Source organism: Petaurus breviceps, unplaced genomic scaffold (assembly GCF_028583685.1).
Source record: "Petaurus breviceps papuanus isolate PSGF00001 unplaced genomic scaffold, PetGlider_PUasm1.0 90630, whole genome shotgun sequence".
In the NCBI taxonomy this organism is placed as follows: Eukaryota; Metazoa; Chordata; class Mammalia; order Diprotodontia; family Petauridae; genus Petaurus; species Petaurus breviceps.
Window position 1 is genome coordinate 667,359 of NW_027187291.1, and position 21,226 is coordinate 688,584.

Consider the following 21,226-nt stretch of genomic DNA (forward strand, 5'->3'; position numbering starts at 1 on the left):
GTTCTCACAGATGACTCAGGAACATCTGAGCTGGCTCTGGGAGATCCCTTAGGCTTTCTTAGTTGTTTTTGAAGGCAAATTGGGTCTGAACACTTTAAGTGGGGATGGGGCTTGGTTACCAGAGATGAGATGATATACATTAATTACTGAGTTTTCCTAGGTACCTTATCACTAGTTTCTAGGAGCTTAGGGAGCAAAAATACAAGGACAAATTCACTTTGGTTACTTGTCTTACTGGAGGGACATAGTAATAACCTTTTTGTGTTCAAGGGATTTTGTTACATTATCATTTTGATAAAACATGCCTTATGTTTTAAAATGTTGGTAAAATCAGAGACTAGTTTCTTGAACTCTTAGTGTGAATCTGCTTATATCAGTAATTGTTCTGCTACACCTTTGAGTTTGAAATGGAAAGAGAATTTTGCCACCATTTTTTCTGAAACCTTAGACAGTGAGACTATAATGACATAGACCCAATTTTCTAAGTTTTTTCTGTAAGAAGTTTCTGTTGGTTAAACTTTTTTTCTTTGGACTGTTCTGTGATATCTCATTTTTGGGGCCTCATGATAGAGAAAAATTCTTTAGCCTCATATGTCTTTATTCTACCCAAAATACTAGTATAACCAAAGAAAACTGAACCCTGATAGGAGTGATGCTGGAAAGTCTGGTCCCACTGTAGAATACCTCCCTGTGTATAAGAAAATTTACATAAAATCTACATAAAATTTATATAGAATGCTAGGGGAACCTAAAGGCCATGTAATTCAACCTCTTCCCTTTATAGATGAGGAAAGTGAGGCCTGAGGAAGTAAAATAGCGTGCTCAAAGTCACAGAGGTAGTAATTGTCAGAGATGGGATCTGAGCTTAACTATGATTTCGAAGCCATTTCTTTTCCTGTCATGCCAAAATTACTCTTTCAGTATTAAAATTCTCTAAAGAGGAATAGCAGTGCCATCTACTTTGTAAAAAACCTACTGTTATGTAGATATGTTACTAATTTTGCTAGCTGTTTTTCCTTTAGACCTTGATTTATGTTGGCCCTTTTCCTATTGAATGACATTAAGCTCCTTGGGTATAGTTTCTGAAACTCTTTGAGTAGGGAATCAGTTTCTTATCACAGTGTACAAATTGTATGGTCTTGGTAGCTAGGGGGTATATAGGCTGAATTCTAACTAGTGGCATTGGAAAGTTGGAGGGACCTGAGTTTTTGTGTACCAAGTTTAGTGACCCAAGCCTAGGATTATAGAATGGAAGTCATATAAATGAATTTCTTTAAAGTTCACTTACCCCTAAGGTGAACCTTTCTGAGGTTGGGTCAAGGATGATTGAGAATAACCTTTTAAAGTAGAGTATTTTGACTAGTATAATATTTTGTAGGATGAAAATGATGATGATGATGACTGGAATCCCTGTAAAGCAGCAGGGGTTTGCCTCATGCTCCTGGCTACCTGCTGTGAAGATGACATTGTCCCTCATGTCTTACCCTTCATAAAAGAACACATTAAGAACCCTGATTGGCGATATCGGGATGCAGCTGTCATGGCTTTTGGCTGCATCTTGGAAGGACCAGAACCCAATCAGCTTAAACCACTAGTTATTCAGGTAAGACCAAGATAAATGTTTTGGAGCATCATTCTTCTTTTAACTTTGTTGCTTAGGGACTTAGAAAAGAACTATTTTGAAGCAAGAACTAATTCATGCAAACTATTTAGCTGCTAAGAGCTGTTCACAAAATGATAAAGTATAGGCTTCTGCCACAGTAAGTTCATTTTGGCACATTGATGAACACTGGGTGTGGAAACGTGATAAAATTAAAAGAGCTACAAGAAACTTGAGAAGGTCTAATCCTACTCAGTGTGATACAGTTTAATTTCTGTCTTTTAGTCTTAGTTCTAGACTACTCTGGCCCCATTAAGAAGTTTTAATTCCTCTTTCACATGACCTTTCAGGTAGGGTCATGAAGACAGTTATTGTTTCTTTACCATCTACTTATTTCCAAGTCTTCAGACTAAACAATAACTACTCCTTTAACCATTCTTCCATGCTTCTTAAGTGTGTGCCAATTTGTTGATGGTCCCTCCTAAAATCAGAAAGCCCAGAACTTTGATAATCTAGGAGTGGTCTAACTGGGAGAAAATATAATAGACTATCATATCCTTTGATTATAGATGTAATAATTTCTGTTGATAGTGCTTAAGTAAAATCTTATTTGCTTTTTCTAGAAAGATTTTTATTGATTTTTTTTTAGATGTTGGTTATTTTCTGATTACTTTTATCAGAACCATGAGGGCTTCCATTAAAGCTTTAGAAAATATGTTAGCAGTTACCCAACATAGCATCCATGCTTGGGAATACGTGGCAGCCATCTGTATCTAGTCCTACCACCTGTCCTGATAGAAAGGTGTATTTTGGCAACTATTCCTTAGTGCCGAGATTAATTATTGTCATTGGGATATTTTTGGTTGATTTTGTGGCAGTCATTGTGTATTAAGCTTATTTAGTTACTCCTTCAATCATTGGGTACCCATTTTATTTCCAGTGTTTCAGTACCATAAAACTCTGCTATGAATATTGTTATAGTGTATGTGGGATCACTTTTTTTCAACCTTATAGGGCATGTTCCCAGTAGGGGGATGGCTTTCTCAGGAATCAGTTCTTTCCTCTGGCATATTAGTTTTATGTCTTCTGTAATGGCATTTGCAAATTTAATTGCCATGAATTTGCCTGAGCCATGTTTTGGTTTAAAATGCCATTTTTGGCAGTGACTCCTTTTCTGGAACGGGCGAACATGTTTTATGGCTCCTTTCTTACCTGACAATGCTGTGTTTTCTTTCAGGCAATGCCCACTCTCATAGAGTTAATGAAAGATCCCAGTGTGGTGGTTCGAGACACTACTGCCTGGACTGTGGGCAGAATCTGTGAGCTGCTCCCTGAGGCTGCCATCAATGATGTATACCTTGCTCCTCTACTGCAGTGTCTGATTGAGGGCCTGAGTGCTGAGCCCAGAGTGGCTTCCAACGTGTGCTGGGTGAGAGGTTGGCTTTACAGGGAGGAGGGAGGAAGGACAGAAGTGGGGGGTACTAGATTGGCTGGCTCATTGGCAAAAGAGCAGAAGTTGGGGAAGAAAGATGGATTTTTACAAGAATGCTTTTTTTTTGGTGAACACCTACATTCTCATTTCTTCAATTAACATGTGGGAGAAATGCCTCAGCTGATGGAGCTGTTGACTCATGGTGAACCATTAAGAACAGTCATGCTTACCCCAGCATGAGAACTATTTGGAACCAGGCATCTATTTTGAGTTTCTTGGGAGCTCAAAATAATGACTGAGAGGGGTATGAGGAGTTGCTAGTTACAAAGCTTCTAAGGATAGAGGGAGCAAGAAGGAAGGTAGGTATGAACATGGAAAGTAGTTAGCCTTTTGTTTCCTAGTGGTAATTCTAGAATGTACTTCATATAAGGAAACCCTGCACTTTGAAGGTAATAGGGTTCAGACAGTTTTTCTGAATGAAAAGAAAAGTGGTGATAGCTAGAGTCTTGGTCTAGAGATTTATCTAAGTCAGGTACCACAGACTGTCAGCAATAGTAGAGCAACCACAGGAATACTTCCTGGCATTCTGTTTTTGGAATTTGGAAAAGTGGCAAGTTGTCAGTGGCATTTGGCATAGAGATTCAAAGAACTGCTCCCCAAGTCAGTTGAAAAGTACTACTAGTTATCTCAAAAACATGGTTATTACTGAACTAGCTGAGCCTACTGACTGTTCTAACACTAAGGACTGAGGTGTCTTTGGATTTCAGGCTTTCTCTAGTCTGGCTGAAGCTGCTTATGAAGCTGCAGATGTAGCTGATGATCAGGAAGAGCCAGCTACCTACTGTTTATCTACTTCATTTGAACTCATAGTCCAGAAGCTCCTAGAGACCACAGACAGGTAACTGGTATTCTCTTTAGATGGTGGTATCTTTGTGTTGCAGCCCCTAGAGTTTTCTGTGCTAGAAGTGTATCATGGTGAGCTTGGAGGAGAAAGCCATAGACATATTTCCTTGTACTACAAGAGGGTGATCGCTTTTATTAATTTCATGAACTTCAATTTATTCATTCAATAAATATATTTCTTAAGAGTATAAATGGAATTATCTTTTACAATGCATTAGGACCAGTATTGAATATGTTTTACTCCACTTATTTATGTAAAACCTAGGGAATCAGTATGAGGTATACATGAAGCTGCCTATTTTGCTGATGATCATTAAGAACCGATTGCTTACTGCTTCTCTTTGTTTTGAACTCTGTTAATTGCTTTTTAAAAGCAATAGAGCACCAGCCTTGGAGTCAGGAGGACCCAAGTTCAAATCCGGCTTCAGAAACTTAACACAAAACTAGCTGTGTGACCTTGGGCAAGTCACTTAACCCCAGTCGCCCCTCCAAAAAGCAAAAAATATATATATATCTGGGAAATGCTACTGCATGGTGCCTTCTAATATAGATCAAAATAATCATTTTGAACCTGTTAGTTACCCCACTTCTCAGAAAGGGAATAGATTTCTGACCAGTTGGAATTGTGAAAATGCGTTTTCTTATAGAAACCGTGTTATAAATGATGTTAACATAAGCCATTTATAGCAGTGTTACAACTAAGCTTTCAGAGTGCAATCTATATATGAGGTGGAGGTTCCTTTTTAATTTTTCCTTGATTTATGAAACAGGTTTTTCTATGATAGTTTGTCTAGGGCCAAGTTAGAAATGAACTCATAGGTATTTGAGCTTAGCTAATTAAGGTTTGTTGAGTGCTAAAGGCAGTGGTGGGTGGGTATAAGATCCTTAGAGTAGCAAGGATCTCAGTGATTAGATAAATGAGCCACCCTCTTCAGTCTTGTTTGTTTTGGTGCTATTAGGAGCAGTGGGTGTTTCTTATTTTCTGAACTCTTTGGGGAGACAAGTTGTAAAATTTTAGAATATTAGTTATTGAAGTCCTTGCATTGTATATAGTAGAGATTTTAATTTGCATGAATGAATCTCGTCAAACAGAGCCTCCAGAAAGGTGGTGTGACACACAGATCCCACAGCTAGATAGATGTAGTCCTGGCACTAAACCTGGGTCTCTTCACTCGTAGACCAGTGCCTTTACCTCAGGAGCTTATTCCTTACTCATTGTTTCTGTTAGAATTTTAGCTTGTTTCCCAAAAGGCCATTGAAAGATTTGGCTTGGTCTAAAGGCCATAATAAATACAGTCTTAAGCTTAATGAACCTTAGAGGATTTGAAGCCTGACTTGCTTTTGGCCAAACCCAGGCCAGGTCTGTTTCTCCATTATTGTCTGAAATAATTTTCAGTGGAAAAAGAGGTCATAAAAACTATCTCACCTCCCAAACCTTATCATTCCTTATTCAAAGGATTGGAGGGAGAGCCTTTGAATTTGGTTAAGAACCAGAAGACTAATCCATTTTGTTCTTAACCAGACCTGACGGACACCAGAACAACCTGAGGAGTGCAGCATATGAAGCCCTGATGGAAATAGTAAAAAATAGTGCCAAGGACTGTTACCCTGCAGTCCAGAAAACTACTCTGGTCATCATGGAACGACTGCAGCAAGTATTGCAGATGGAGGTGAGACTTAGGGAACCAGTAGTGGGTATAGAGGAGACAAGAGGGCAGCAGGAAGACAGCAAGACTTCACCATGCTTCTAGTGCCTTTTTTTTGCTTCATCTGTATTTATTAATTCCCCAAGGGTGTCTTCATGGCAGAGCTACACTTTGAGGACTAGAGCTCTGGGGGTTCCTGGGAAGTTGGTAGATGGCATCAAACTGATCTATAAGGAAGGGTCCTGAGTCATCCCATGGTGACTTTCCTTTCTCTCTTTATCCAGTCTCACATCCAGAGCACATCAGATAGAATCCAATTCAACGACCTTCAGTCTTTGCTCTGTGCTACTCTTCAGGTATGGACTTGACCTTTCTCACTGTAGATATGAGGGGAGGGAGAAGGCAGGAAGGGAAAGAAAAAGGAGAGCTGCTGTCTTGGGATGACAAGTTCATGCACCACACAGAACAGATCTGTGTTGATGAAGCTGACCTGAAGACATTCATTGGAGGCAGGCAGTCCCCTTTCTACCCTGTGACTGATTAGGAGGCTAGAATTCATCACAATTAGATCGTACCCTGAAAGACATTTGCTTTTTTTAATGCATATATCGGCAAGCCAAGCCTATCCGTAGATGCTTCCTAGTCACCTTTTCCTTTTGCTAAAAATTCGAGCTAGTGTTTCTGCTATTATCTTTTGAAATAACCCTGGCTTTGTCATTCTGCTATAAAACTTGACAGTCAGTGACTGAAACACCAAGCCCAGTGTTAGCATGAGGCTTCTTTTTCTCAACCATTTATTCTCCAAAGTTCAGATCACCTGCTAGAAATCAAGAAACCGACTAGAAAGGAAAGTAATTTTCAAGGGGTACTTGAAATAATTTTCAAGGCACTTGGTGCCGTGCCGTCTGACATCAAACAGACAAATCAGAAACATTCAGAAATCCACTGACATCTGTCTTTTGGGGAACATAGGAAAGCTCAGGGCTGGGGAAAGAGGTTAAGGAAATTAAGCTCTGCTTCTATTAGTAATAGACTAATGGCGGTAATGGAGATAAGAGTGGTAAGCATTTCATTGTCTTGGGTAGGAACTGCACTGTGGTACCACTTCATCTACAAAGTTAAAAAACAATCATTGTCACACAAGAGTTTAGCAATAAGGATTTGTTACAGCTAGCTTTAATTTCAGGCATAAATAAAATGCAGAAAGAGTGGTTTTCCTTACCAGGACAGATAAACCCTTTTTGTTTTGCAACACAAGAATAAGATAAAGATTAAAATGAAGAATGTTTTAGTGAAGATGATCTGCATTGACCAAACACTTAAAACACAAACACTGCAGGTTGGGTTAAAAAAAAATCCAAGGGTTTCATTTGAAGAGATGAGTATGTCTTTCTAATTAGTCAAAAAATAACCTGTGGCCTTTTATGTGACCAAGCTTGGTATCAGTAAGCACTAAAAGCTCTTATCCATTTCATAGAATGTTCTCCGGAAAGTGCAGCACCAGGATGCTTTGCAGATTTCTGATGTGGTCATGGCATCCTTGCTGAGGATGTTCCAGAGCACAGCTGGGTCTGGGGGGGTTCAAGAAGATGCCCTGATGGCCGTGAGCACATTGGTAGAAGGTCAGTGAGCAGACTGTGATCAGTGACCATGCATGCCTTGGAATAGATTTGAAGGATTTTTTTTCTATTTAAGAATTTTGACTTATTCCCTTAATCTGTTTTTACTGGTAGATATATAAAGTCAAGCCCAAATTCCAGCTTTGCTTAAGTATAAATTTAAATGACTGTTTATAAATTTTACAACTGTACTTCTGGGAATCATCAGGGAACTAATTTGAGATCAAGGTATAAGATGGCATTGGCAGCTTGCATTAGATCAGCATAGTACTCTTAATAACCATGAGCTTTTTTCCTCAAAGTCTTCATAAGGGATTGGCTCCTATCATCCTAAAATATGCCTGTCACAATGGGCAAACTGGGGCAGAGGGATCTAGGGTGAATATTCTTCTTCAGCTCTTACTGTTGTCAAGGTTGTGTTGTAGAATTGAGGTGGCACATAGTGGTTGATAATGGAGCAGAACCTTAGAGTTAGTTCTAGAAATGAATTACTTTTTTGATTTATTTCATGTCTGAACTGAAAACACTGAAAGATTATTAATAACTCCATTAAAGAATAAGAAACAAGGAATAGTTTTGGGGACACCTTTTAGTGAGTCTTACCGGGGACTTTCTATTTCTAAGACCATTATCACCCTGAGGGCCCATCCTCTGGAGGACTAGGTCTATTTCTGACATAAGAAAATAATATGCTAGAATATCCTGGAAACATGTCAAAACCCCCAAAAGAGAGATTCATTTTGGATCCTAAGAGTAGCTTATTGGAAGGTGAAGGCTAGTGTTGCTCTCCTGGATATAGTTTGTTTCAAAACCTTGGGGGATTGCCTGAGGACCCTGTTCAGAAACTGGTTTCCAGAGGGCCCTAGATGAGGAGGTGGACAAGAGGCAGAATTGCTGGCTCAGCCAGTCCAAAAATTAACCGTGACATTTCTTGAGGGCCATGCCACTTTTTTGTCCAGTATACAGTAAGATGCTGTACTATGGAGAGTTGGCATCTTCAGGGTATTTGAACAGAATCCCAAAATTCCCCTCTGGCAGTTGTAGGAATTTGACTTGTCCTCTTAAAAACAGCTTGTTAATGTCTTTGTGTTTAAGTTCTATTAACTAATTTTAATTTGTAACAATCTGTATACTGTACTGTTACATGTTGCTGTTTTTTTTTTAAACTTGACCACCTGAGGAAGGTCTCGGAATCCAAATACTTAACTCTCTATGCCTAGCACTTTCTTCTCAGTCCTGGTATAAGCTAACAGATTTTGTCTCTGTGCAGTGTTGGGTGGTGAATTCCTGAAATACATGGATGCCTTTAAACCCTTCTTGGGCATTGGTTTGAAGAATTATGCTGAGTACCAGGTGGGACATACCTCTTGATGTCAACATAATACATTGAACTTTTGTGTGCCTGGTGGAAATTGGAATGCACTAGGTACAAATTATCACTTCCTCCTCCCTGCTCCCAAACCACAATAGCAAAATAATTGAACTCAATTATATTTTCAAACTATTCCCTATATCTATAATTGTTATTGTTCTTCCATTAAACCAGAATTAGCACTTCTGTGTCGTGGTACAATGGCATCCCTGGAGGTGTTGGACTTGTCATCTTCTCAGAACCACTTTTGTTTAGTTTGGCGAATTGGAGATTTCCTTTTGTGCTGACATATTCCATCTTCCATCTCCATAGTCCCTATTTGTATTTCTTTCTACCACTTTAGTTTTAAGACATTTATCTTTTTAAGGAGAATAATTTCTTGACTTTGGATTCTCTGAGCTTTTACTAATAAAGCAACAGGGGTCCTTCAGTTCTATAAGTAGTCTCCTTCTATGCAGATCCAATTATTTTCATATCTTCCTCTGTAGGTTTGTTTGGCAGCTGTGGGCCTGGTGGGAGACTTGTGCCGAGCCCTACAGTCCAACATTTTACCTTTCTGTGATGAGGTGATGCAGCTGCTATTGGAGAACTTGGGAGTAAGTATTAACAGTCCATCAATAAGCCCTTATTAATCACTTTCTGTGTGTTAGGCACTGACATAAATGAAGTAGTCCCTGCCTCAATGAATGGTGTCACAGGGGTAGAGCTTACGGGTGCACAATTGTATGCAAAATATATACAAACTAATTTGAGTGTCAAGAAAGTCCTTATTTAGGACCTTTTAGGGAAACTAAGAATTCTGAGAGGCAGAGGTGAGGCAGGAACTCCATTCTAGGATTGGGGGTAGGGGTGGAGTCAGGAGATGGTACAGAGCCAGGAGATGCTATGGAGGAACAAGGTGGCTATTATGGCTGGATCATGGAGTGTGTGAAGGGGAGTAATGTGTATATAAACTGAATAGTTTAAATACACATTGAATAGTCAGTTGGGAAGTAGTCTGTGAAAGGCTTTAAATGCTAAATGAAGGGATTTGTATTTTATTCCAGAGGTAATGTGGAACCCTTGGAAGGAATTGGTCACTTTGGAGGATGGATTGGAGAGAAGAGAATGGTGTCACAGGGGTAGAATGACAAAATTTGACAACTGATTAGATATTTGGAAGGAGGGAAAGTGAGGAATTAAGGATGACTAAGGTTTTGAACTGAGTTACTAGAAGTATGCTGGTGCCTTTGTCAAAGAAAAAGGAAAGTTTGGAAGAAGGATAAGTTGGTGGGGAAAGAAAAATGTGAACTGTTGAATGTAGTGAAATTGAGGTGCCTATGCAATACTCTACTTGAAATGTCTAGTAGGCAGTTGGTGATGATGGGACTAGAGTTTAAGGGAGGAAGAGGCTAGACTAGACAACTAGTCTGCTGGCATCCAGAGATGTTGAGATGCAGTTAAACAAATTTGTGGCAAAAATTACATTTCAGAAGCATCAAGTTCCCCAAAATCATTGGTTGTGGGTGGGGACTTGTAAAGAAGCAAGAAGTATAAAATTTCACAAACGGACCCATTGAACTTTTAGTCTAGGTATTGAAAATTGACCTAAATTATTAACTGCAGTTGTTAAGAAAAGGAGTTCTTGACAAAGCAAATAAAAACTTAGATAAATTGGAACCTTTTCTCAGTTTCTCGGCTAGATTTATAGATTCTGACTTTTAATTTTTTCTTTCTTGTTCATCAGAATGAAAATGTCCACAGGTCTGTCAAACCACAGATTCTGTCAGTATTTGGTGATATTGCCCTTGCCATTGGGGGAGAGTTTAAGAAGTACCTGGAGGTGGTATTGAATACTCTCCAGCAGGCCTCCCAAGCCCAGGTGGACAAGGTAATCAATCATAGTAGTGTCTCCAAGCCAGGGCCGGGGAGGGGGTGCTTTGGATGTGTCAGAAGAGATGACCTGCCTGGGGATATCTATTGTTTGTCTCCTGTAGTCAGACTACGACATGGTGGATTATCTGAATGAGCTAAGGGAAGGGTGCTTGGAAGCCTACACCGGAATCATCCAGGGATTAAAGGGAGACCAGGAGAATGTGCACCGTTGAGTATACATTATAATTTACTTGGTTCGTTGGCCAGTGTCTACAGTTGGGACAAAAAGGATCTGCTTAGAATTTTCATTTTTGGAGCTTTCCTTGTGTGGTGTCCATATGTTAATGAAAAGGAAAGATTTGGGGGAGATAGGGAAAGGAAACTTTTTTTTTTTTTGGTTTGTTTTTTACTTCCTCTCCTTCCTATGTCTGCCTCTCACCCTTTGTTTCAGAATGAGGCATGGACATTGTTGTGAAAGGATTGCCCCAAGACAACTGTAGAGAAAATTTGATGTAGAAAATGCTAGGATCTTGACAGGGGTCGACTTTTGCTTCAATCATGAAGGAAGGGGTAGCAATTTAGTTCCAACATAATTGGCTATGAGGAGGGAGAACCTCACTTGCAGAATATACTCTTGTTTCTTGTATCTGGGACACCCTCCTCTGACCTAACAGGAGGAGTTTGTGCCGAGCTGCTTTTTTATTGAACATCACCTGAAAAGCAGCCCTGGCTTTGAGCTATAATGTATTTCTATTGCTTTTTTGGGCATTCTCCTGTTAGAAGAGAAATATTTGAGATGAAAAAAAATCCTTGTCTTGGGAAATGCATATTGTAGCATGTCTCAGTATGTTCATCCTATTAAAGCCCTGGTTGGCAAGTAGCCACCTTTCGCTTCCCTGCTTGGAGGGCTATAATACACTTAGAATGTGGAAAGGAGCATTGGGTTTGTCCTAATTGAGGAAAAAATCCAGCAAAACTTTTTTTTGTTTAATTATAGCGGATGTAATGCTGGTGCAGCCCCGAGTAGAATTTATTCTTTCCTTCATCGATCACATTGCTGGAGATGAGGATCACACAGATGTTGTAGTAGCTTGTGCTGCTGGACTGATAGGGTAAGTTTTACCTTTTTGGCCTTTTTTGAAGGGGAAAGGCAAGCAGTTGGGGTTAAGTGACTTGCCCAAGGTCAGATGGCTAGTGCTAAGTGTCCGAGGTCAGATTTGAACTCAGGTTCTTCTGACTCCAAGGCTGGTACTCTATTCACTGAGCCACCTATCCATCCCCTGTTTTATCTTTTTTTTTTTTGCTTTTTGGAGGGCAGTTGGGGTTAAGTGACTTGCCCAAAGTCACACAGCTAGTAAGTGTGTCAGGTGTCTGAGGTTGGATTTGAACTCAAGTCCTCCTGACTCCAGGGCTGGTACTCTATTCACTGTGCCACCTAGCTACCTCCTGTTTATCTTATTAGGGTTAATTCAAGGATAGTGGTTTTGAGTGTACAGAAATGTTTAGACCTTATTTCTCTATTCATCACTGAATCTCATTAAGTAAATCTTCCAGGGAAGACCAGATTTGTTAAGTCCTAGTTCTTTCCTCTCTAAAGACATAGCCAACATGAATTGAGGAGCTCCATATCTGGTTTCTTAAAGGAAATAGCACAACCCAGTTCTTGATTTCTCTTGTGTTTATTCTGCTTAGGGACTTATGTACAGCTTTTGGGAAGGATGTACTGAAATTAGTAGAGGCCAGACCCCTGATCCATGAACTGTTAACTGAAGGACGAAGATCCAAGACGAACAAAACAAAAACCCTTGCTACCTGGGCAACAAAAGAACTGAGGAAATTGAAGAACCAAGCTTGGTAAGATCTCCATTTACTCTGCATCATCAACACCTAAGTAGGTGTTTTTTTTCTTTTTGGAGGGGGGAAGGCAGGGTAATTGGGGTGACTTGCCCAAGGTCACGTGGCTAGTTTTGTGTTAGGTGTCTGAGGTCGGATTTGAACTCAGGTCCTTCTGACTCCAGTGCCCTATTCACTGCACCACTGAGCTGCCCCAAGATGTTTTTTTTGTTAAGAGTTTTGTCTTTTACACTACAACTACTTCCTAACACCATCTTCCTTACCCCTTTCAAAGTAGCACTAGCCTCTATAAAACAACAAAAAAGCTTAAAGAAAAATTTCTGATATAGCAGTTGATTGTGCTGACATTGTTCTCTTACAGACCCTACTCCCTTTCTGACCATACCATTTTGCTACCCCTGGGCCTTTATTATTAGCCTTGAAGCTAGGGAAATTGGCTACTTTAACCTACTTTGAATAGTAATTTAAGTCTTTTTCCCAACCACTCAAAAGTTATTCACCTATACTTTACACTCTAAGCAAAATTAGCAAGTTGGATGTGAATTTTCTTTTATTTTCCTCACCTGTCATTTGGTGTAGTTCTTAATGAATTGGGCAAAAGGGTAGAATAGGTAGAAGTGAAAGAAAGAACTACCTGCCAAATAGTTTTTAGTCTAGTTTGTAGCAACACCAAGTTAGAAGAATCTTGTGGAATTGGAGAGGACTGAATTTCTAGAAGTTCATTGCACATCATGAGTGTGCTACATTTAGTTATAGGAGAAGGCTGTGTGTGTTCATTCTTTTCCTCTATTTTCAGATCTGTTACCATTGGGATGACACCTGAGACCCCCACTGGAAATCTCCAATCTTTTGAAAAACCCGGAAGTGAGGAGTGTGCACGGATGCTGAATGTTTGGGAATGAGAGGATGAGTGAGTGAGGCTTGAAAACACACCACATTGAAAATCCTGCCACGGCAGCAGCAGCAGCAGCCAACAGCAGCGCTGTTAGTGAGCTAAGCACTGACTTCCGTAGAAAACCATAACATCGGCCGTCTTGGAAAAGAGAAAAGTGACGGGATTTATGTGCTTTAAAAAGAGAGCGAGAGAGAGAGCTATCTCTTCCCAAGAGAGGCTAGAACTAGCTTTTCTGTCTTTCGGCCAGTGCTGAGCGGAATGACTAGTGTGGGAGAAAAGGGACTGGGTTCAGCTGTGGTGCTTTGTTGTTAAAGGCCTGGCCTTTGCTACTGATGAGAGATGGAGCCTGGGTCTCGAGCCCACCTTCGGTGTACCTTTGCCACACGGTACTGTACACGTTCGGGCTAAAAGGAGGGTGAGGGATTTTTTCAGTCTAAGAGTGAGTGTGTGTGAATGAGGCGGTATCCACATTCTCAACTTCAAGTCATTGCAGTTTATCTTTTTCCCAGAAAAAAAGGGGTTAGACATTACATTTCACAAAACTAACCGAAGTTCTGTCTACTGATGCAGCACAAGAGATGTAAAAAGGAAAAAAAAAAAAAGAGGAAAGCCGCTCTTTAGGGTCTTTTTTTATTTTTAATTTTTAGGGAAAACACTGACATGTTCAGTTCCCATCCCAAGTGACACTTTTCATGATCTCTTTTCATCAAGGCGCCTTTCCTAATATGGTTCAACTGTGAATGTAGAAGGGGGGGAATGGGGGGAGGGGAGGGGAAAGACAACTCTGGTTTAGAGGATATAGGAAAAATGAGATTGTCAAAAACAGACTTTAAAGACAACCCACAACCCAAACCAAAATTTAAATGCTCAGAATTGGCAGCACAAAGGGAAAGCTCTCTCCTGACTTGTACTGTGACAGTCTGAACGCCCCCCAAAATTGTGCCAAAGAGTAAAAAAAAAAACAATAAAAATATAAACACAAGGAAAAACCCATAACAAACTTCAGGTAACTATTTTGGATTGCTAAATGAGGATAAATTTAATGTTCAAACAAAATCTGATAAAATAACCATTTGGAAACTGCTTGGCCTTCTGTTCTTTATTTGATTGACTCCAATGTGGTAATGGTCTCTTGCTGTACTTCAGAAACCAATCGACAAAAAAAAAAGGAAAAAAAGAATTTATATAAATATATATATTATATATAGACATACTGACAAGCTCTCATGATGAAAATGGCACTTGTAAAAGGTTATATTTTTCCACTGCAGTTGAAGATTAATAAAAGTGTCAAACATTCCCTAAAATTTACTTTTTGTATATTTGGTCTTTTCCAATTGAAAGAGTTCCCACTCACTGATCTTTTTAATTTAAAAATGTAAATCAACAACAACAACAACAAAAAAGATTCAGAAGCCCAATGGACAGTTAATCTGACCTATCGGGGGTGTTGCTGCTTCCCTAATTAGCCACTTGGAATTTTCTTTAAAGGTGTGATACATCATACCATCTTCATAAATCAAGACTATTTTTTAGTTGGGAAAGGAGCAACCCTGATTTTCCATTTTGGCATTAGCAATAAGAAGGCATATAGGGAGCTTGATTCCCTTTATTTGTTAAGCAGTTGTGGTTTTTTACCAGCATCTTTAATGTGCTGCTTTGAAATAATGAAAGATAGTCTTTGGGTTTGAGAGGTGAAAACAGGATTCCTTTTCCCTTGACATCCTTTATTCCACCAGCTTAATTTTTTTCATCCATGAGAGGGATTGGCTAACTTTTGCCCATCTGCACTGCAGCATTTCTAATAGCTCTTGTACAGGGTATCAGATATTGTGCCTTTTTGGTGCCAGGTTCAGAGTCAAAAGTGCCGATCTATGAACCAGTGTACAAAACAAAACAAATCCAGGTGTTTCAAGGAGAGGAGCTCCATATGTGAAAAGAGCTTATAATCTCCTGAACCCTGGTTAGAAAGAGGCCTGGCTCTTCAATGCCTTTTTTTTTCTTTAATTAGAGGGGGTGATGTTACTTACAAACCATTCCTGAAAATTAGGGGAGGGTGGGATATAGGGTTGAAGATGTGGGGGAGCAGGGGGAATGGGAAGAGAAATCTAATCATTCCTCAGTGCTACCCATTTCGGTCCCCTGTGTGGGCTGCTCAGCTGTAGACAGCAGGAGAATAAAGTACACTGAGAACCATAGTGAAAACAAAACCTTCCGTGTGTTTGTCATGTTTTGTTCCAGGGAAGCAGTTCTGAAAGCTGCTGTTAAAGCTCTCCCAGACCCATTCAGTTATGGAGAGGAGGGGAGGGGTAGATGGGAGGCTTGGTTGGGAAATCACAAATTCATTGGGTTTTGGTTTTAGTCTTTGCTACCCTTGGTGAATTTTCCACATTATCCTTTGGAATCTTTAATTATGGTATCCTGGGAATAGGATGCAAAATACATTTTTAGCAATGGCATCCTGTCCATTTGCTGCCTGGGCCTCCTCATGGCCAAATCTTGGCATGAGAGTGTGGTTACTGCCTATCTGGAAAGACAGTATTGCACAAAACCTAAGAAAGCAGTTATGGGACTGGTCTTTGGTTGCCTTTGTGGGGCAAGCTGCTTCATACCCAGTATCACTTATTTCTGTCACTTGGCTCTTCATCTATTATCCCAAGTAACTGACCATTGTGATGGCTGTCAAAGGCAATTACGTTGCCCTAGGAACCAAATTTGTGTGTGGGGGGACGGGGGGGGGGCGGGGGGAGGGGACCTGTGTCAGTGTACTCTGGGAGTGTCCGTTTTATGCAGCTCTTAGCATTTTAACTTCGAACCAAGCAACTGTCTTAACTTTTTGTCACTCTGTCAAATGAGTGTTAGTCCAGCATAAAAGAGGAGCCCAAAGCCCAGGCATTCTGAGCTTCTGATTGCATCTTGGCTTTGGATCCAGCTTCTGTAATCTCACTGGGGGTGCCATTCCCTATGATGGCATTAGTGACGTGTTATAATTGAACCCTACTTTACTAACCAAAACTGGTACCATCATCTTTATCTTCGAAATAAAGTCCGCTTTATTTTTATTTTCAACACTTTGCCGCTTCATTTTTGTCTCGTTATTCCAGACACTGGCATTATTTCCTTGGGGATAAAATGGGCTAAGGAAGGCATGCTTCAACTTGAATTTGGTGAATATTTTGAAAACTATATTCTCGTGTGGCCGATTTCCTTTGCAATACTATATTTTGTGCATTTAAAAATCAGGAGAAGTCCATAGGCCTCAGGTATACAAATGGGTCTGTCATACAAAAAAGGTCTAGGAAAAGCTGAAAGTATGAGAAGTAGGAATTATGTTGATGTGGCTTTTAAGTAATAGATTCCGCAAAGTTTAAGAATGAGTCGATGATTTGTCTTGAGAGTCAAACTGTAGCTGGCCAGAGATGATTGCCTATTATCTATATTAAAATGGGTAGTGTGCTGCTTTTGTGTTTTATAACAAACCCTGGCAGGGACTTCACCTATGCTTTTTACTGGCAATATTAGGAGCCAGTCTGGAGATGTTAATAGCCAGCCTCTCCTTGCCTCCTGACCTTAGTTAAGAAGCCATTCTGTTTTGGGGAGGTGGTGCTGATGCTTTACTACATGGATGCAGAAATGATTCCCTACCCAAGAAACTACAGGGTAACTTGGTGATTAGTATTGGTGGCTTTTGACTAGCTCAGTGTATTCCAACAATACTTAAGAGCAGCTCTGCTGTGGTGGAGAGACCTAGACTGGGTTTCTAGAAGCCTAGGTTCTGATCCCAACTCATACTATTGGACATTGAGCAAGTCAACTTTCCCCTCTTTGGGCTTTAGTTTTTCTTTGTGTTCTGACTTCCTTTAAAGCCATTACCTTTCCTTATTTGGGGGATGGAATGGTGACCTGATTTCTGTAATGTTCTTATATGAGGAACAGAGAGAGAGCAGACTTACTGGTGCTTTAGTCTTCTGATGGATTTTTCCCCCTGGCCTTAGACATCTAGCTTTATGAGTCTGGGAAAGTCACTTACCCTGTTTGCCTCAGTTTCCTCATCTGTAAAATGGTGGTAATAATAGCACGTTGATGTGAGAATCAAATGAGATTGTAAAGGCCTTAGCACAGTGTCTGGTTCATAGTAAACACTATAAATATTTCTAGCCCTATATCCTGATGACTTAAATGAAAACTAAATTTGAAACTTCATTTGGGAAAAGGTGAGAATCTCAGCCTTTGCTTGGGTTCTCTTCTTTGGGCCTGCCACAGACGACTTACCCACCACCATTTTAGTCATTTTAGTCTGCATCCTGTTTGATAACATTTAGAACTTTCCTATTAATAGATGCAGAGGGAATTACATAGTGCAAAAAAATGACCCCCTGCTGAGAGGAGTGCCAGTAAAGGTAACTTTGACAGGACAAGTCCCAGATAAGACAGAAGCAGGCAGGACCTATAGAGTTGGCTGTTTATGGGCACCAACTGACATTCCCAATGCCATTAGAATACAACTAACAATTTGGTTGTCTTGTAACCCCTTGCTCAAAAATTCTCAGGAGTATTGCTTCCTACTTTAAACTCAACTGTGCCATTTGAAGGCCTTCTACAGTCTGACTTCCTTCTACCTCTCCAGTCTTAATTCATATTTCCTATAAGGAATTCTCTGTCCAGCTAAGGTCTGTCGAGTCCACCTTCCTCAGCGTTTGGTCTCTTGCACAAGTGATCTCTCATATTTGAATTACACTCCAACCTAACTTTGTAGAATTCCCTCCCAGGCTCTGCTATAGCACAGCTCTTACTTCACCCACTGTCCTGATTTCTCCACCCCTGGTTTTAGCACTCTCCCTCTTGGAACTACTTTGTATTTATACAAAAGTATAATATACAAATATATATACAAATACTTTGTATTTACTCGTCAAGTCTACAAGTATTTTCATGAATTTTGGAGATTCAAAATAAGGCATACCCTTTCGAAAACAAAAAGAACAGCCCTTTCCGTCTAATGACAGATAACAGACAACTATTGTCCAAACAGGTTAAATTGGAGGTAATCTCTTACTCTTGTTCATTTATTCTGTTATCTATTGCTTTCCTGGCTTTACTTCACTTTTCACCAGTTTATATGTTCACCATATATTTATAATACATATTTATATTCATGATATTTATAATATATGCACATATATTTATATTTACTATACATATATTTTGTTGAATATATATATTTACCAAGTTTCTTCATAGTTAGCATATTCATTGTCACAGCATAATGATAGAAACTACTTGTATGGGAAATAAATTGTCCATGGTTGCATAGTCAGTGGCAGACCTTGGACTTGGACTCAGGGTCTTCTGGTTCTCAGTCTCTTATTTTGCTACCCTACACTCTCCCATTATCCATACATTTACTTGAGACATTGGAAGCTGTTTCTATCCTCTGGCTATGTTAGTTTTTGTGGTAACAAATTTCATGAATTTGCTGCCCTACATAGAAGTAGTGCTTCCTTTTATTTCTCCTAAATGTACCACTTTGATGCTTTGTGGGATCATAGTTTTCTAGAGGGGACCATAGAGGTCATCTAGCTAGGTCCACTGGCCCATACAAGTTAAGTGATTTACCCAGGTTCATAAGGCCACATAGGTGTCATTCTGAAATTTCATCCTTGATCCTCTAGCTAAGTCTAATACCTATCCTTTTCCTTTAGGGTCTGTCCCCCATTTTTGTGGGCCAGGATTTGGTTTGACTAGGTCCATCTTCAAATTTCTCTTGTAGCACCTAAGTAGCTTATGAATGGCAAAGTGTTAAAGAGGCTGTGGAATTGGTATTTAGGAGACCTAAATTTCAAGACCTGCCTCTGTGTTTGTACCACTGACTAGTGAAAGAACTAGTCAATTAAAATAACCTCCCAATGCCTTGGAAAGACATCTATAAAACAGAAAAATGAGTTTATGGCCAGGTAGGCCTAACTGCTTGCCCAGAGAACAGTAAGAATGTTGAAGAATAGTTATGCTCTCATAACTCACCTTTAAGGAATTTATAGCCTAATACATAGGAGCATACTGGGTGAAATATATTTTTCTCACATACACACACATATATCTAGTGCTATTATAAGATGCGATGCCTTTAAGGGAGTTGGAATCTAATACATGGAAGTGTGTTTGGTGAAATTTTTCACACACACATATATATACTCTACACACGAACATCCCTAGTGCTATTATAAGGTGCCATATCTAAGCTCTAAAGTTCATGATAATCCATTAAAACAGCTCCAAATCCTCTTGGAAATCAATCAGACATCCACCCCCCCCCCACACACACACCCATTCACTTCAGCTGGTATTTAGACATTCCCTTCAATTGATGCCCAGAAACAGAAACCCTCATTTTAGAAGTAGCAAGGGTGATCAGAGAAGTTAACTGCATTGCTACACAGGGGTGAGGAGAAAGTATAACCTCTGAAGGGGCCCAAGATTGGACTGTTTGATAGCAGAACTAGATCTGGTTGCCTCCATGTGAATATTTACATTTGAAAAGTGCCTGAAGTCATGTCTTCCATGTATGGAACTAACACTCCAAATCAATTCAGGGAGAGAGTGCATGTCATTTCTGATATGTTTGACAACACTCATTTCTGGACATGTTTATTTTGGACAGCCTTTCTGAGACTCCTCTTTCTGGCAGGGAGACAAAGGTTCTGCTAAGCTCCAAGCTAATTGGAACCTCAAGACCATGTGTGTCACAACCCAAGAGGAAACAGAGCTGCAGTGATCACTTCTAAATTAATTCCTGCCCAGATGTAGCTGCCTTCAGCAGTGCCATTTGCTGAGTACCCAAAAAGCCTGTTATACTACCCAACTTTCCATTTGCTGTGAGTTCCAGGTTGCTCTCTCTTCACTTCAGGATGAAGGTTATTGTAAACCTCAATTCATTATATTGTAACAAATGTTTTCTGCATTGAATTGGTTTCCATCTTACCAACTATGTGTTCAGTCAGATTCTGCCTTCAGGGCCTCTTGATCTTAGATCCTCATTGTCCCATGGTGTAGGGGGAAGGGAAGGAGAATTAGGTCTCCATGACCAACTTCTCCATAGCTATGAGTAATGCTTTGCTATTGGCTAAGCACTGTTCTCCCAGACATTTTCTCATCATTCATCTACCTACCCTTCTGGGAAGAGAGAGCAGGGCTGCAGAAGGGTTTTGTAACGAAAGGGGTTCAGGAGGAGAGAACCAAGACTGGTTGATTTCAGGTTTTCCACCAATCCATTTCCAATTAGGAGTTGAAGAAGTTACCTCGGGAGCAAAAGCTCTACTAGAAACTACAATGCCCTGCTTAGGAGAAAGAGTTAGCCCCTTGAGGAATTTAGTTGAAAGAAACATATCATTTCTGCCTTAGATTTCACAGAAGGCTGACCTACAGCTCCACATGAATTCTCCAAATGGTTCAGCTGCAAAATCTCCTTCTTCAAGGTCTCAGAAGGCGGTGCTAAAGGTAGCACCCTGCTCCCCACACTGCCACATGTGTCTAATGAGTTTTCCTGCTTGGCTGTTTCTATTTAAGTCATCTGGATTTTATTTTGATTCAATCTCTCTACCAGCTGCTGATGTCACCTACTCCTACTGCTTTCAGGCAGGAGCAGGGCAGGAAAGGATGTCTGTCTCCAGAGCAAGAGTCAGTAGCAGAAAAATCTCTCCCTGGGCAGCTTTTTTAAAAATTCAATTTGATTTTTGTCACTTAACAAAAATCTATTTTCTCTCCTTCCCACCTCCCCCCAACATGGGAAAAAACAAACAAGCAAATCAAATCCCCCATACAGAACATGGTAATGAATATAGAGGCAAGCAAAAACAAATTCTGGCAGTTTTTCAGGAAGGAACTTTGGTGGATTCTTAGTTACAGTTTGTTCCCCCCAGCTGTCTGCTTTTTCTTCACTCTTTTTTTCTCCTGTATTCCTTTTTCCTCCATTTCCCTCTTCCAATCCCTTGCTGAGCATTTGTCTTTTCTTTTCTTTCACTCCCTCATTCACTCATGGCCTTTCTTTCTTCTTT

At 40.0% G+C, this 21,226-nt stretch overlaps 1 protein-coding gene across 1 annotated transcript in view; it reads left to right on the forward strand.

The window, feature by feature from the left end:
* KPNB1 (karyopherin subunit beta 1) overlaps positions 1–16,249 on the forward strand; it is a 29,718-nt gene extending 13,469 nt beyond the window's left edge. The window contains exons 10-22 of the mRNA XM_069064291.1: positions 1,379–1,603; positions 2,838–3,029; positions 3,800–3,930; positions 5,458–5,605; positions 5,866–5,937; positions 7,059–7,203; positions 8,471–8,553; positions 9,061–9,168; positions 10,299–10,442; positions 10,549–10,654; positions 11,424–11,538; positions 12,119–12,280; positions 13,077–16,249. Of these exons, the coding sequence (XP_068920392.1) occupies positions 1,379–1,603; positions 2,838–3,029; positions 3,800–3,930; positions 5,458–5,605; positions 5,866–5,937; positions 7,059–7,203; positions 8,471–8,553; positions 9,061–9,168; positions 10,299–10,442; positions 10,549–10,654; positions 11,424–11,538; positions 12,119–12,280; position 13,077 (1,632 nt within the window). The 3' untranslated portion in view covers positions 13,078–16,249. The remainder of the gene's footprint in view (positions 1–1,378; positions 1,604–2,837; positions 3,030–3,799; positions 3,931–5,457; positions 5,606–5,865; positions 5,938–7,058; positions 7,204–8,470; positions 8,554–9,060; positions 9,169–10,298; positions 10,443–10,548; positions 10,655–11,423; positions 11,539–12,118; positions 12,281–13,076) is intronic.
* The last annotated feature ends 4,977 nt before the right edge of the window (positions 16,250–21,226 follow it).